This window comes from Thunnus albacares, chromosome 6, assembly GCF_914725855.1.
Source record: "Thunnus albacares chromosome 6, fThuAlb1.1, whole genome shotgun sequence".
NCBI classification, from domain to species: Eukaryota; Metazoa; Chordata; class Actinopteri; order Scombriformes; family Scombridae; genus Thunnus; species Thunnus albacares.
The window spans coordinates 1,838,558-1,856,754 of NC_058111.1; the positions used below are offsets into that span (position 1 = coordinate 1,838,558).

The window sequence follows — 18,197 nt, forward strand, 5'->3', positions numbered from 1 at the left end:
GAGAGACGAAGGAACAGACAGGAGGTGTCACTCGACATGTTTTCACAGAACCTGAACAGAAGAAATTCAGAATAACGCCGCGTTCACATCAAATAAACACTAAAGTCATAATTACAAAGCTTCAATAAAGACGTTCAATCTCAGAACTCGTCCGCTATCAACTCATGATGATTTATACAGAAGGAGGACTGTGGATTTTGTCCTCCATCGCTTCCATTATAAGGTCATTATGAAGGGATCTTCTAATGGTCGGTATGAACAGGAGGAATGATTACAGCGAGAAAAACACGCTTGAAAAAAAAACTGTGAACTCGTCCTTTAAAGCAGCTCCTTCATTATCTGGCGATCTTTCTTGTGGACGTCTCACAGGACACAGTGTGGAGGAAAAATAAAACCCATACAGCTATTAGGAGAACAATAACAAGAGTACCAGGCTTATTATAGAACACACACACACATTGTCCTAGGTCACTTTTGGGGACATTACATAGACTTACATTCATTTCCTGGAGACTAACATTAACTACTGACCTACAAATCATGGGGACACGACTTTTGTCCCCAGTTGGACAATCTGTCACCAATTAACTGGTCTTAAGTCTGAAGTTTGTCCCTGAAAGTAGCTTATGACACACACACACACACACACACACACACACATAAGCAGATAGCTTCTGAGAGTCAAAGAGTACCAGCCAACAAGGCCGTGAGAGAAACCAGAGCTCCCAGTCAGGCAAAAGAAGAAGAAGAAGTGGATGTGTTTGATGTGTTTGATGTGTTCGTACCTGACGTCTGGAAACTCTCTGACCAGAACTCCGACCTCCATCTGGATGGAGGGAACGTCCTCCAGCTGGATGATCTCTGAGATGTGAGACAGAGCGCTGTCCAACCAGCTGGACGGAGACTCCTGACACACAAACACATAAAGATCCGCCATCGTCAACGATACTCAACACAGATTCTACCAGCGTCTCCGGGGTTTAATCAGGTTTCAGCATTATTATTTACTACACTGTAAATGTAACTAGTGAGTGAAAGGGAGGCCTTAAATCCTTTAAACAAATACAAATAGTTCTGCTAACACCACCAACAGTTATCTGGACTAAATACTGCATGTCGTATAAACCTCTTGTCTTCATTGGGTGGATTTAGATCTGTTAATTTATTGATCTGCTCAGGTAGTCCGTTTTTCATTTCACACAAAAGTAAATACAAACTTGACATTTTAGGTTGAATTAACCTGAAATTATTATTATTAATATATATATTAAATATAATAGCTGATTCCACTAAATTCTTGCAAGATGTTTTACAATGAACCACTGCAAACACAGATATGAGTTAAAAGCTGCAGCTTTTACCGGGTCAATCAGTGATCCTGAGGACATTAAGGCTGCAACTAACGAGTCTTGTCAGAATAAATAAATGTGTCAATTAAGCAACATTAGTGAAAACAATCTGTGCTTAAAAAATCACTTCAACAATATAAAAATTGTTGTTGAACTAATTGACCATTAAATTGAATCCAATCACTTTGATCAAAGCCACAGATCACTGCGTCCTTGTTTTCCAACACAAAACAAGGTCAAAGAGCCGTGTGAGCGTTTTAGTTAATGACACTCAGTCGTGACCTTTGACCTTTCACACTGACCAGGTCCTTGAAGAGGACTTTGATCTGTTTGCCTTCGTCTCTGAGCCGACCGGCCATCCTCTTCCTCATCTTCAGAGAGGTGCAGATGATTCTTCCTCGCATGACGGAGCGAAGATACTCCATCACCACCCGGCGGTGAACCTCCGCCGCCAGGAGCTGAAGAAGAGAGAGAGACGTTCAGCTGTCCGCATACTTTTGGCCGTGTAAATCTACTGTGTGTGTGTGTGTGTGTGTGTGTGTGTGTGTGTGTGCGTGTGTGTACCTGGTACGGCGGACTGTCCATCCTGTGATATTTCTTGAAGTGTTCTTTGATCAGAGCTTCGATCTGCTCGTACGGCTCCGTGTTGCTCAGCCACTTCCTCTTCACCAGCCGCTCGAAGAAAGGCTGACAGACACGACCAGAGAGTATCTGTCAGTTTATTCTCATTCTGTTCTGACTTTACTACTGTAGATATTTAAACAACAAGACATTCAAACTTAACTACTGTAGATATTTAAACAACAAGACATTCAAACTCTACTACTGTAGATATTTCACAACTGAGAGCAGAACAGAGACCATGACGAAAGTGTTACTGTGATGAAATGAAGTGATGTGATTGCACAAGAGAACAAAGTGAAAATATAAACCAGCTGTTTTGTTTTTAGGAGTCAAACTGACCAAAAATCACATGAAGGCTTCCAGCAGCCGATTACATCAGAGACTGAACCAACCAAATATAAACTAAAACAAACTATAAATTATATCAAACTAAATTATAAAGTATAAACTGAATTAATCAAACTAAACAGAAACATACACAATTAACTAAACTACAAACTATATACTAAAAAAAATAATTAATTAAAATAAATTAAACCAAAACTAAACTAAACTAAAAAAATGTAAATCAGCTAAATGATCAGTGAGCTAAACCAGTGGTCCCCAACCCCCGGGTCGCGGACCGGTACCAGTCCATAGGTCATTTGCTACCAGGCAGAAAGAATAAATAACTTAAATTATTTCCTTCTAAGTCTGAATGATGTTTTATTTTGAAAAATGACCAGATTCTCTCCATTACATCTGTCTATGATTTACTCTTGACGCTTGTCTCGGTCACGTTAAACGTTACCATAGCGACCAGAGAGTGTTAGGGGGCAGAGAGGATGTTACTCATGTCATGTTGTTGGCGCAATGTTACGAGGACGCTGCTAATAAAGTTGCAAACGAGTACACAGTGGATTCAGCTTTATTATTAGGGCCTGAGCCCAAAGGGCGAAGACCCTATTGTATTTCGTGTGTTTGTTTCTTTCTTATTGTTCTTTCTTTATTATTATGCCACTTCAACCCTTAAGTTGACCCCCTAAACATGTTCAAAAACTCACCAAATTTTGCACGCACATCAAGTCTGGTGAAAAATTTGATAAAATGTAAAAATTATCCCCCAAAGTGTCAAAATGTGCTCTATAGAGCCACCTATGTGTCTAATATGGCCGCCACGGCCCGTAGGAATGTCGTAGAGAGATCGAACCAAAACTCAATTATTCATCTCATCAAGACCTACAAATCATATGCTGACACCCCTGACCTAAATCCAACAGGAAGTCCGCAATGTACCCATCAAAGTACGACTTTGCGCTAATTTTGGACCCCCAAGAAACGCTATCTCCTCCTAGGGCGTTAATGGTATCGGCTTCAAACAGTGTTTATGCAAGTTGTATCATTTTAGTGTGTTGTATTTATCCGCCGCACCTCAAAAGCCGGTCCATGAAAATATTGTCTGACATTAAACCGGTCCGTGGCGCAAAAAAAGGTCGGGGACCTCTGATCTAAACTAACCCAACTGATGTTTAGTGTTTATCGTGTCTCCAGCTGTGTCTCTGTGTGTCGTTGGGTTTATGAGTGTTTCAGCAAACATTAACAGAATAAATAAAAGTTAAAAATTAAATTGAATTCACAAAGCTTTATTGATACAGAGACAACAGAGGCGAGGAGAAGGTAAACTGACCGCAGGACAAACACTCTGACGTGTTCAAAGCTCACAGGTCAAAGTCATAAAGATATTGATGATATTGACTTATTGTCAGTATGTTTCAGTGTATGTGTGTGTGTGTGTGTGTGTGTGAGTGTGTGTTACCCTGATGTGCAGGTACAGGCGTTCAGACAGCACTCTGACTCCCTGCTGGACGATGTGATCCAGAGCTTTGCTGGCTCGACGCAGAGAGTCCTCGCTGACCGACGGGTCACACTGAGCACAGCGCTGCACAAAACCTCTAAACACACACACACACACACACACACACACACACACACACACATACACGTATACATTACCACATGGGGACCATGATCATACACCTACCAAGTGAAGACCACCAGTTGTGAACATTTTATAACAAACAAAAATCAAAAAATGTGAAGTGACACTAAAGTTGGACAGCAGACATTTTGACTTGTCAATCACAAGTGTAACTAATAATCATTAATAAACACAATTTACATAAATATCACTGATGTTACAAGTCAAAATGTCAGCTGTGAAAAAGGTTTGTGAATTTCGGAAAAGATAAACAAACAACACTGCTGCCATGTTAGCGAGCCTGTCAAGAGTCATATTTGTAAAATTTACTCACAAAGGAAAACAATTTAAAGTCAAAGATGGACGGACTAAAATATGAAACATGTCCATCAAGAAGAAACCGATCTTACCAAGCTTTGTATCTTTGGGGGATATTTATCAAGCCTGCTGTAAATTACCTTCAGGGGCGCAAAATTATTTCAGTTTAGCTAAATATTTACAACTACAGATGTAAGTAAGCTGCAGTTAATCTGATTTGCATTAAATTCTGCTAAATATGATCTGCTGCAGGGCTGTTTGAGATATGTTTTGCACGTGTTTGGAAAGCAATGAAGTACAAAAGAAAAAGTGTTTCCTGCTGATGAACCGTGAATACAGGTTGAAGAGAAGAAGCTTTTGTCGTCCTATTGGTCAACATGAAGGAACACATCATAGGAGTTATCAAACTAGGCAGAAAAATACAAAAAATTCTGACATGCTAGACTTTTCGTTGGGGTGTTGTGGGACGTCCCAGACACCATATCACTGTTTCTTTTATTATGTCACACTACAAGGGGTAAAGACGGCTGTTCCCACAGTTCATATTCAGACCCGACGCTGGAAATTTGTCAGCAACAACAAAATCGTGTCAAAATCTGTCTGAATTTGTCTGATCCGGGCATAAATAGATGAAACAACACATGACTGACAGACAGCAGTAATCAGTGTGAGCGGTTTCTCTGCCTGTTCGTACCTGAACGGAGGGCAGCAGTTGACCAGGGCGATGGTTTTGGACACGTATCCGTCCTCGTTGTCTCCAAACATGCCGCTCTGCATCCCTTCATGAAACATCTCCACTTTACGCTGGAAACTAAAGCAAACATGAGAACTGTCATCATCAAATCATAACGTTACGAATATTTCAACCTGTGTGAGTCTCGCAGAGAAAAATCTTTGACTGAACTTAACAAACACAGTATGAAAATGTGTTTGTACCTGTACAGGAAGTCTGCCAGGCCGTTGAGGCTGCACTGAGCCACTTTAGAGCCCAAACTCCTGTTGATGGAGGCCGAACGCTCCAGATCAACCTGCAGCCTCTGATTTAACAACAACACAAACACGGTCAGTCACAAAAATAACTGCTGCAAGAAAAGAAGAAGAAATGAGCAAATGGAAACTTTTATGATCATGTTTAAATCAACATTTTGTTTAATATTTGTCCAAAGGAGGCTTTTCTAAAGTTATACTGTCTTAAATATGTCTAAGTGAACCTGAAACTCATGTTTTATGTAGTTAAATAATTTAAGTTAATTCAAGTTGAAGTTATTAGAATACCCTTTTCTACATCTTTCTCTAATTACATGGGATTTGATGATATATAACAGATTGTCCATAAATGTGTTTTAATGTTGAAACTTCTCCCTGCTGGTGCGTTCAAAGACTCTGTGACATCTGTACATTTCATTAAACTTTTACCATGAACTGTCTCAAAGAGAGGAGAGCTTAGTTTCCTTGTTTTACTTTGTTTGGCCACTTGAGGACAGCAGCTGGTTTCCGTGTAATGAATGAGATGTGTGTGTGTGTGTGTGTGTGTGTGTGTGTGTGTGTGTGTAAGAGAGAGAGAGAGAGAGGAAGTGCTTGATGTTGACTTTGGCTGCAGTTGAAGGACAGACTCAGAAAACAATCTGCATAGAAAACAATCAGTGTACAAAACGCAGCGGAATCCACCTTTACGTAACATTTCACTGATTCAATAACCTTTATTTAAACTGAGGGGGAAACACCGATCAGAGCCGCCGGAGGACCCATCCGGACTGTGTGCCGACTGTGTGCGGTAACCGTGGTAACAGCGTGTACCTGTATGACAGTCTTGGCCAGAGTGATCTGGTACTCCTCGATGTGCAGCGTCTCCATCCATCTCTTCTCCTCCTCGTCCAGGACCTGGCTCAGCTCTGTGGTCACTTTAGCCTGCGGAGGGAGGAGGAGGAACCGGGGGGTCAAAACAAACGCACCCTCAGATTTAACCTGCAGCCTCCTTTTAATAACTCAGCCTTCTCATTTCACTGCGTTGGTGCAGCAAAGAGGCAAAAAGTTAAACAAATCCTCGCCCTACTTTCTCTGTCCACCGGCCAATCAAATACAAACAGAGGCACATAGCAGTTAGCATGTAGCTTTGTGCTAATTCTCCAAAACTAGATCTTCACAAAATGAACAGTAACATGGATTTAGACCTGATAGAACTGCTCCACTGGCTTTGAACTTGCGACAGAGAATAAAGAATATACAGTGGGAGGATTTGATTGAGCATAAAACATAACTTACTATCAAAAAAATTAGAAAGATATGGCCTTAAAGGGGTTGCACACTTCTGGTTAAGTAGTTACCTGAAAATAGGTATCAATATGTTCAGATATTTACTTCGGTTCAGTTTATTTTATCCTTTGGCTCCTAAAACTGTTAATTTTGGAGGTTATGTTACAGCTCGTGATGCTACAGTCACTTCCTGTTTACATAGTTGCTCGCTTCTTATTGGACTGAGATGTTTCCTAGCGACCGATTCACACATTACTACTCACTCTGACGGAGTTGAGACAGTCCAGCTCCAGTCTGTCCACAGTCTCTGAAGGCAGCAGAGGACTGAGCTGAGAGCGGCTGAACGGACTCGTGATACACACCGTCCCCAGAACGTCTCTGAAACAACACACACACACACACACACACACAGAACATGACGTATGAACCAACACCAGACTTTCCCTCTTTAACTTTATGTGGCGTTTTTATTCGTCAAAGTACAATTATCTTTAATTTAATTAGTAATGAAAGCAGCAGTACTTACTTAAGTACAGTTTTTCAATGTGTGTGTTTGTGTTTGTGTGTTTGTGTGTGTGTGTGTACCTGTTGTATATGTTGTGCAGCCAGTCCAGCAGAGAGTAGATGTCAGTTATCTCCAGCTGGTTGTCGGTGATGGCCTCCAGTCGCCTAGCAACCGCCTGGTGATAGCTTTGCACATAAACCTAGAAGGTCAAAAGGTCGAAGGTAAAGAGCATTGTTATGAAAGTCTCGTCCTCATTGTTTGTGTTAGATGAAGTCAGAGGATCACCGAAGTTAGTAGGACTCATTCTCCGAGGATCAGCAGTGTTTTGTAACAAATTCCTCAGTGATCTAATGATTATCTGTTCAGATATTTCAGTCTGGATCAGAGGCTGTGAGTGGTCACGTCTGGCGATTCTCAATATTTTTCTTCTTGTCAACAAATCTTCATGTTTGGATCCAAACCAACAATGAACTGATCTACTAACAAGTACTGTGTGTGTATCAAAGCCTGATATATCTTATTCCTCCGTTGTTGTGCAGCTGTGTGACTCATTGATTAGTTTACTAATAGTGGGATTATCATGATAATACTGTTTACTGTGATATTTTTACCTACGATAATCAATAATAATCCCTACATGACTTTATCAGAAACAATGAAATAAAGTGACTGAGATGTTATAAATCATGAAACGTAACCAAATAGTTTTATACAGGAAACAAAAGGCTGCTTGTTTGTGTCTTCCTGTCCAGGTGTCGTCTCACCTGGAAGGGCTGGTACTCTTCGGGGTAAATGGACACCACGTTCCTATTGGCGGCCCCCAGGTCCTCCACCACCCGGGCTCGGAGGCGGTCCAGATACCCTGCCAGCTCTCCGGCGGTGAACTCTGCTTTCTGAGGCAGAGATCCGTCCGCGGCCTCCTCCACCGCCTCCTTCCACCGCTGCTTCAGCCGGCGAGGCCTCGAGCCGCCGGGCGCCGCCGCCGCCTCATTGAGGGCGCAATCTTTATCCGCCTGCTCCTCCTGCTGCAGCACCTGCACACACACACACACACACGCATACAGGTGATGTCAGCACTGATCAACACCTGTCACTGTTAGCGTTGCCATGGCAGCAGCAGTCCTCACCTGAACCACCAGGCCCAGGTTTGGCCCGGCCGTGGGCGACCGCAGCGACTCCCTCACCACGGCCCACAGCTCCTTCTGCAGCTCCTCGTACAGCAGCTCCACGTCCTTCGCCTTCCGGCGGCCGCCGTCCTTCACACTTGAGCTGCTGGCGTCCCCCTCCGGCTGCGTCACAGCGTCCCGGTCGGCCTCGTTGCACTCCTGCTCCAGCTCCAGGATGTGAGAGTCGGCCAGGAGGAGGTCCCGCTTCTTCACCAGCTGCAGGATCTCCAGGACTGAAGGAGACAAGGACACAGATGACTTTACAGATCTGGTACTATGGACTGTTCTGAGTCTGTTTTGTCCTCCAGCAGACTGTTTCTGAAGCTGTTTACATAAATCTGCATTATTAATGAGCACCTACTCTGATTGGCTGGAGGTGTGGCACCCACCTTCACCCCCAGCCAATCAGAATACGAGTTAATGAAAGCCGCAGCGTGTTTACCTGCAGTAATGTCTGCAGCTGCAGATGTAAGACAGTATGTAGCGTCTATGAAGCAGAGTCTGATCCTGCTGCTGCTCCTAAACAAGGTGGCTAGCTTAGCTTTAGCACAGATATATTATATTCCTTTAGCTGAAGAACAGAAAGAAACCAACTTCATCTAAGGACTGAAGATGAAACAGCAGAAAATCCTGCGGCCTCGTTAAGTCTCGTTAAGCAGACAGTCAGCTGTAAAAGGTGCCGAACACACACAACCACAGAGGGAAGATTGTCTCTAAATATGACTTTCAGCCGTTTCTGACGTAAATTTCCGTCCTCTGGAAGACTGTAAAGGCTTTTCCCTCCATCCCAAAGATCTTTTTTTTCTCCATTCAAGCCCTTTTAAGACTTTTTCACGCTGTTTCTGTCTCATTTCTTGTGCATTTCTATGTAACTTCATGCACCTGCAGCTTTGTTCTTTGGATTCTCTTTCTACTGTTGCTGGATTGAACTTCATTTATGTCACTTTGAATAAAAATATCTGCCAAATGCATAAATGTAAATGTAAATATGTCATATTGTTGAGGTAAAGGCTGTCCTCCCTGCACACTGTGCTCTTATTCTATTTACTTATAGAATGAAAAGTCTCTATGTGATGCTGGATAATGTTTCTATTTTTGTAAAATATAACGTGTTCGGCTTCTCCTGCAGTCTTTTATACTAACATGGCCTCATGCAGAGAATCCCTCCTGTCACTGTGACGTCTTCACTACACTACCGGTGTCGAGACGCTTCGCAGCTTTAAATTATTCTTTTCAACTGCAGTGCAGTTTCTTAAAAGGTCAGAAACTCAGCAGGAAAAACCTCTTTATTCAGACTGATTTGCATTAACGACTATTCAACTGGTCCCAAAGGCGAAGAACAGCACCCACAACACACACACACACACACACACACACACACACACACACACACACACACATTGATCAGGAGGAAATTCATCGTGTTTCTCCTCTAAGACGGCGCTCTGGAGGAGGGTTCGTTTGATTTGGACTTCAAAGCAGCCCTGAGGGAGACGGACGCCGGAGGTTCTCACAGAATCACTGATCAGCCTTCAGAACTTTATATTTAAATTCTCAACATTTAACTTGATTGAGTGAGTCAAACTTGATCTGTTGATATCAAACTGATAAATAGATTGATAGGTGCATTTGACAACAATAAAAGTACACACAACACTGCAGTAAATTGCTGACGTACATTATGTGATATATATTATATGATTATGGAGGATAAAGACACAATAAAGCTAAAAGCTTTTTTCCACTGAGCTCCTCTGAGGGGTGAGATGGCAGATATTCAAGTTATGCAAGACCGGATAAAAATATAATAAATAAATAATCTCTCAGTGTGGCTCTTTCTCAGCTCAGACAACAAAGCCAAGTTTAAATGTTTTTGGGAATTAAAAGCTCTGACAAGTTGAACTCTTTTGGAGTCCAAAATCCTGAGAACAGGAAGACGCATAAAGACCAATTTGTAGCTGGAACATGGACGCTGTTGCTGACATCAGCTGCATCATTTCCAGTCAGTGAAATCTTCTGGGTCCAAGCTCTTCCAGAAATTACAAAATACTTTTTCAGAAGGAGTATCTCATGACGTCATGTGATTATTTAAAAAAAATAAGTGAAATAAACAGAATAAAATATAAACATTTGAATGCAACGACGTGCTCAGATGATGAACATTCACTGAATCTGCTCCTTTTGACTGATATTTAATTAATACGTATTGATGTGTGGAGACATCTGTGACATCAGACCTGCTGAGATCAGACATTTCTCAATCAACTGATTCATTATTTGGACTTTAAAATGTCAGAAAATTATGAAAAAAAAGGGCCAAAGATGTTCAGTTTTCAGTGACGTTAAGCAGAGAAAAGCAGAAAATCCTCAGCGGAGAAACTGAAACCAGAGAATGTTTTGTTTGGAAAATTACAAATGATTTTATGTTGATTGATTGAACTATTAATCAGCTGATGATTTCAGCTCTAAACTGTTAATTTTAAAAAAAACAATCTCAGATGTGTTTGTTCAGTGTGTTTGGCTGCTCTCCACCATGAACAGACTAGAACAATAGCCGTGATGAAGAAGAAGACTGATGAAGCTGACTTTTTTAAAAAACAGTTTTTGTTTTGTTTTTTTTTCCTGCCAAACTGCAGCAGCAGGGTGTTGGTGGGAAACCTCCTGAATGTCTGTCAGCTGTCCTCGAAGGACAAACAGAAGACCGCGGGACAGATCTGAGGTCAGTGTTTACTGTCAGTCATTCAGGGAGGAACCCGTCTGACTGTCACAGCTGTGATGTCAGCAGCTGATGTCACAGCTCTGCCACACCAAACTCAAACAGGGAGGAAAGATTTTTCTACATTTCTCTTAAGATGTTTTGCACTTTGAGGAAAAACTGCAGTTATTGTCATGGTTTTGTTTATACTTGTTAAATAAGACTTTAAAGCCTCTGGAAACGTGGCTTGAAATCATAAAAATGCATATATGATATCAAAGTTGAGTGTCTCATTAAGCATCCATGAAAATCTGAATGAAAATAAACATTTATAACTATTAGAAAACTGAGCTCAAAAACAGCTCATCTGGCTGCTCAAACCATTTCTCAGGACTGTGTGGGCGTGTCCAGATCACGTTTGATTGACAGCTCACTTTCAGCTCAAGTACCGTTTTATTTTCTATTCATTCACTAAAACGTTTTGCTGATATTGAATAAAATACCAAATCTATCAAATGGACCCTACTTGGTTAGAAAGCTTGACTAATCCACTAACTAGCAAAACAGATTAAACCAGCCAAATCTGTGTTTTTCTTTAACTATACCTCCCGGAGTATGATGCTAATCGTTTTAGCATCTTCCATTCACTTACATGAAATGGTTAGCATTAGCTTAAACGTTTTGCTATTAACTATCAAATCTATCAAATGGACCCTACTTGGTTAGAAAGCTTGACTAATCCACTAACTAACAAACTAGGTTAAACCACCTGAAACTGTGTTTTTATTGAATTATACCTCCTTCTAAACGCTAATCGTTTTAGTATCTTCCATTCACTTACATGAAACGGTTAGCATTAGCTTTTCTATTCAAAACTTTTGAGCTTATTATCAATTACCCCAGTGGTCTACTAGTTATCTTGACTAATCAGCTAACTAGCAGACTAGAGTAGACCAACCATATCTGTTTTTATTGAACTATACCTCCCAGACTACGAAGCTAAGTGTTTTAGTATCTTTCATTCACTTACATGAAACGGTTAGCATTAGCATTGCTATGCTACACTTATGAGCTACTTATCCACTCTGTGATTAATAGATTTGGATGATGTACCCAAGTCTGCTAGTTAGCTTAACACAGTAACTTTCAAACCACATCAGGCTAATTTGAATTCTCATTCTAGCTAAAAGCAAAGAAAAGTGCACTGCATTGTTTTCTCATGCGGGAGATGAGAGTAAGTGTTGTGAAGTTAGCTCGGCCAGATAGCCACGTCAATCATCTTTCTCTTAAATATGATTGGGCAGGTATTTATTACGTAATAAATTCCCTAGTTTAGCCCCGCCTAACTGTAACCCAGTAACAAGGGAAGGGAGAGAAACTTTCTAAAGAATTACATAAACTATGTCAAAGGCTGTTCTCATACTTTTAGGTGTTTACTATATGCACATTATGGATTTGCCTTTCCAGGAGCTTTAAGGTTTTTCAAGATTGTCCTCAAAAACGGCAGCTTTTATGGAGAGGTCGGGTGGATCAATTAAGTATCACAGCACTATGTAAATGCAGTCATTTGTTTCCTGGCAACAGTCAGCATCTTTCTCTAATCTTAACCGAGTAGTTTTTGTGCCTAAATTTAACCAGAGACGTCCTTGTTTTGTTGTTCAGTTTAAAGATTGTGTTGAATTTTGTTCTTTTCTTTTTGCTCATCAATAAAAACATGAAAACTCTTCCTGCTGCTGAAGATTTAAAACAGCAGAAATAAAAACTACTTTCAGGAATCCTCAAGAGTCTGTTTCAGTGAGCATGCTCAGTAGATGCACACAGACCCCGAGACTTCTGCTGGCTGACTTCCTGTTGGCTCCTTGTTCACACGAACAAGGATAAAACAGTTTAATCATGCGACTCTTTCAGACTTTCCAAATGTTATCGGACCGAATGAATCAAACTCTGATAATCAAAGAGTCATTTTGCTCGGAAACACTCATTTATCATTGTACAGCTGCTCCTTTTCCAATGATTGTGTATGTGTGTATGTGTGTGTGTGGGGGGGGGAAGCTTTCTGGGCCGGTGTGCGTCACATGACGGACAGGAAGTTGTAATTACATGGTTTTGTTTACATTCTGGCAGATTGTCAGCATGGAAAGTCCTGCTGAATGAACTGCTCTACCTTTCTGTTTGCATTGTGACCACTGATGTTCAGACAACCATCACTGAAACACTGAAGAAGACTCAGAACATGAGGAGCCTCTTCATCTTTATGCACTCTGACTATATTATACAATATTTACAGTCTGAAAACTATAAGTCACTCTGAATCTAACAAGCTGTGTCTCATGTCTGTGTTCAGGTTTGACTGAGTAAAGACTCAGAGAAGAAGAAGAAGAAGAAGAAGAAGAAGAAGAAGAAGAAGAAGAAGAAATTAGATTATTGACGAGAATTTTCCAAACACGAAGGAAAAATATTTCCTTAAGATCCTTAAAGACTCGAGAACAGAAGTCACAGAATAAACAAACAGTGACGCAGGATAATCATAGAGGAAAGTTATTCATCGGTTATTCATCACATCATTATACTGCAGCAGCCAGATAACACACACACACACACACACACACACACACACACACCCTGGGACAGGAAGTGATGCCATCTCCTGCATGAGGAGCGAAGAAGAGAAGCAGCTGAATCTAAATGTCCAGACGTCACTGCACACGCAGACTTTGTGTTCCTGAGACGTCTGCGAGCGTCACATCGAGTCCGCTTCACTCAGAAAATTACCCATAATCCCTGCAACAATACGGAAGTGATGATGTAAAGACAAAATAATAAATCTGATCATTATTATCAATAATTAAAACAACAATAATAATAGGCTGTGTAAAATATTTGCTTTTGTTGTATAAGTTAATTGATGTATTGAAGTCCTATAGGTTTAATAATGTGGATTTTTTTTTTGTTATAATCTGATAAACTAGACGAGAAAGTTTGGTTTCTGTCCGTCTGCAGCGTCCTCAGGACCTCAGCGAGGATCAGCAGCTCATTTAAAAGGAAAATCTCACTGAACTGTGCAAAGCAGCAGAATTCAGATCCAGAAAAACACTTTGAGATGAGTTACAGGGTCAAAAATTTTAATTCATCTCCATGGAAACACTTCAATCACGTCTCAAAGTGCGCCATCGCTGACTCGACGTGATGACAGTGAACACATCACGGTTCGTACGAATGGAGTCTGTGAGGGCTCAGTCCACGAGTCCGGAGGTGGACAATTGGATTCATCTACTCTGCTGGGTTAGTGAGAGCGAGGATGTGACACACACACACACACACACACACACACACACAGCAGTGACAGCCCAGAGGAAGATCATCCCTATAAACAGAACAATGTGAGCGGAACATCACACACACACACACTTTGGTGTTTCATGTGTCTTATTTGGGTCAACGGTAGAGTAAAGTTTGGTTCCTGCAGCAGTACAAGAGGTCAGAGGTCGGAGGTCAGAGGTGGCTGCATTAAAGCCAGCAGGCCATCAGAGTTCAGCTTCAGGTCCATGTGAGTTACTTTGGTGTCGAAGCTGCTGCTGTTTCCTGTGAACCTGTCAGGAAGCGTGTGTTCATCCTCTCCACCTGAGAGTCCTTCAGCTCTGACAGATCAGTTTCCTCTCATTCACAAACCGCTCACATCTTACTGTAAACTACTGTCCGTCCTGTCAGTTCATGCTCCGCCGCCACCAGAGACGCCGTTATTTCTATCTGGACCATCTGTGTTTCTGAAAAGCTTGATTCATGAAACGTTCCTGGAGTTTCTCGGCACAAAGGAAGCAGCAGAACACAAGAACACAACAAAGCTGTCAGAAAGTCTGACGAATAAAGATCCACATATTGAAGAACATGGACAGAACAGTATGAAACATGTACTGGTACAGTTGGTTTGTCCACTGGTAAGAATGAATTTTAAAACAATTTATTATTATTATTATTGTACATATCAAGGAATATTGAATAGTGTGTTTACTTGATAAAAATGCAGATCCAATACTGTTAACTGGCTACTCAAACTGCAACGAAATCCGATAAGAACACGACAACTGCAGAAGAAGGAGAAGAGAAGAAGAAGAAAATGCCACAAAACTGTCTTTTCATACATGACTGAACATCTGAGAAACGTCCTTTTATGTTTTAGTTTCACTCAGACTTTGGAGGGAAGTAGTTTACACATGAGGACGCATCGCTCCATGTATTGATCTCCCTTCATCCTGAGCCTGCAGTCTGTCGCCTCTTTCACACATAGTTCCTAGTAAATTACTGGGTTAACCTTAGGACAGTCCAGCAGATGGCGGTAATGCAACACTTAGCGTGGAGGTGTGCTGTGTGGGGGGGGTGTGGGTGTGTTTATTTGTGCTCTAGAACATAACCGCTGTGAAACAATCACAAAATAACATTTTATTGATCTGATTCACCGGCTTTCTCGTTACCAGCGCTCCCTCTCTTCATTCACTCTCTAGCTCACTCGACCACAGCTGCTCTCTCTCTCTTTTTCTCTCGTCTTTTTGTTAAAATGAGTCGAGAAGCCGACAGCAAAGTCTAACTTTATTTTTAATGTTATCATATGAAGATAAATGTACTCCGCTCATCCTTGTAACGTCTTCGTCCTCCCTCGTGGCAGAGTTTACTACTCCAGCTGTGATTGGCCACCGCAGCCTTCAGCCGCAGTGACGTCAGGTTGCGTTTCTCCAAAAGTTGACTCTGGCTCAACTTCCTGCTGCCGTAAAACTCAACAGAAGAAGAAGGTGAAACTCACAAAACTCAGATCAAATTTTCTATGAGTCAAGATTCTGTTACTGTGTTGTCTGTTTCTGCCTCAAATGTTTCCAGAAACATATTTTAGTGTTCACCGTTTAGCTGTAATATGAGAAAGTTTGTGACACAGCGGCCATGTTGAAAACAGACGAGCCAAAACGCCGCCCGACTCGCAGTACGTCACCTACACGTCAAGCCCTGTGATTGGTTCACTCACTCCACATGAAAGCGTCCAAGAAATGTTCCTGCTGTCATTCACAACACAACTGTACCAGCGTTTTCCCTGAAATGTTACGAGGTCTTGTGGTGAGAAATTGACGGTACAGATTTCCCTGAATGTCGATCCCTGCTCCCATTCACACATGACCCCAAGCAGGAAATGTTCCTGAACATTTCAGGGACAGACTGCATGTGTGAAAGGGGCTTTAGTTGTGCACATGTGGATCAAAAGGAAACTGTCCTGTTTGAATCATCTCAACAATCAATCAACAGCTGTGTTGTGGAAGCTACAAGAGAGAAGTTAACTACAACTCCCAACATGCATTTCTGTAAGAAAAATACAATTACAGTGCTTAAAATTCTAATGTTTTAAATTTTGTATTAATTTTGGATGAATTCAGCAACGATGGTGCTGAGTTTTGAATTCTCTACTCCGATTCACGACTCTGACTGGCTTCTTCTCCGTAGGAACAGCAGCTGAGGCTCATGGGTATTGTAGTATTTAGACAAACTGACTGAATTCGTCAGAAACGAAGCAGAAATAATTCAAACTGCTGGTCAGAACATAAACATATATGATGGTTAAGTTATCCGGGGAAGTCAGTAACATTAGTCCCCATTTTATTTCTCTCATTCACTTTAAGCTCGTTTTCTCTTCACTTCTCTTTTTCTAACTTTACTTTTATTGTAATAAGAGTCCGTCCCTCGTCCTAACATCGATACCGGAGTACTTCCTTGTTCTATGTTTGACCACACCATGTCCCTAATGTGTGAAAAGCAAAACCTCCCCCAGAGCAGGAACTTTTTTACACCTGGAACTATCCTATAGGAACTAAATTTAGTCCCCTGGTTCCTGTGGTCCAAACACAGCTTTAGTTCCTGAGTTCCTCTAGTCTCCTGGGAAGGTTCCTGCAGTGGAAACACCCTAATTAAGGGCATTGTTTAAAGAAAAATTCGACATGAATAAAGAATGAGGAAAACACTCCACAACTCTAAAGCAATCAATACTTCCTGAATGAGAAGTCAATCTCAGCCCGGCTCACCTCTCTGAGTTACTCAACCTGTTCCTCAAAATCCAGATACAACATGTTTTAAGTGTAACTGAACGACGGGTTCATTCAACTCGTAAAGACCCAAACATACCAAACTATAGACCTGCGATCATCAGAGTCCAGACTGCTGTTACACAGAGTTTTAATACAACCACTGGGGAGAGGTAACACACACACACACACACACACACACTCACACACTCACACATACACAGGGTGTGACCACTGTAAAATGATATCTCAGCACTTTAAGCACCTTCAAACCAGACGGCACCGGCGCTTGTAAAACAGCTATAACAACACACACACATGTAGACACTATATATGACCAGCAGAACACACACACACACACACACACACACACATTAAGTGTGTGTGCCCCTCCACACAGAAACACAGCTCTTATTGTTCAGCTTCAGCCTTCACAGGAAATCTGTTCCAGCTGGGTGGATGAAGCCCCGCCCTCCTCATACCAACACGCCAGCACCACGTCCATGTCATCACGTCCATGTCATCACGTCTATGTCATCACGTCCATGTCATCACATCTATGTCATCACGTCCATGTCATCACGTCTATGTCATCACATCTGTGTCACTGTGGATTTGTCGTGAGCGGCCTCCACGGCTGCAGTTCCTCTAACGGCCACCAGGTGAGCTCAGACTGTGTTGAAGTGACACAATGATTGTTTTTATATATTTTACACAAGTTCAGCTTCATCCTGATTTGCCCCAAATTCTGATTTTTCTGGCTCCAGAAACTGAAAAAGACGCTGGTGTAAACATTTCTCACTAAACTAAAAGACGTTTGTCTTAAAGCTGCATTCATCAATTTCTGGCCACTAGAGGGCAGAAAACCTCCACAACAAGCTGACAGACACACAACATTGGACATATTATCAGCTCATAAAGTAGTTGTAGCTAACATCCAGCAGACACAGAGCAACATGATCCCGCAGGTGTTTTTTCTTTAGAAATTTCTATTAACATTCCCAATATATACAAAGCATACCACATACTACAGTAAGTCAATGAAGAACACGTAACAGAACAAGACAAAAACAACAAAATAAATAAAATAAAATAAATATATAAAACTGAAGTAGCTTCAGCAACCTGTAACTGTGCACATTTACATTTCTTAAACTTTATGAGAAATAGAGCATGCTCACTAGAGACTTCTAGAGACGGCTAACTTCCGGTTTAGCCCTACGGCTAACTTGAATGGGGAAGAAACAATTCAATCATGCGGCTCTTCTAGACTT

The 18,197-nt window shown here is 41.4% G+C and overlaps 1 protein-coding gene across 1 annotated transcript in view; it reads right to left on the reverse strand.

Moving 5' to 3' along the window:
• Positions 1–18,197, reverse strand: part of LOC122983597 (tumor necrosis factor alpha-induced protein 2-like) — a 54,042-nt gene that overhangs the window by 2,751 nt on the left and 33,094 nt on the right. The window contains exons 4-14 of the mRNA XM_044353516.1: positions 8,134–8,405; positions 7,771–8,040; positions 7,087–7,205; positions 6,765–6,879; positions 6,046–6,156; positions 5,185–5,285; positions 4,943–5,059; positions 3,769–3,904; positions 1,914–2,036; positions 1,652–1,807; positions 786–907 (exon numbers count right to left, since the gene is read on the reverse strand). Of these exons, the coding sequence (XP_044209451.1) occupies positions 786–907; positions 1,652–1,807; positions 1,914–2,036; positions 3,769–3,904; positions 4,943–5,059; positions 5,185–5,285; positions 6,046–6,156; positions 6,765–6,879; positions 7,087–7,205; positions 7,771–8,040; positions 8,134–8,405 (1,642 nt within the window). The remainder of the gene's footprint in view (positions 1–785; positions 908–1,651; positions 1,808–1,913; positions 2,037–3,768; positions 3,905–4,942; positions 5,060–5,184; positions 5,286–6,045; positions 6,157–6,764; positions 6,880–7,086; positions 7,206–7,770; positions 8,041–8,133; positions 8,406–18,197) is intronic.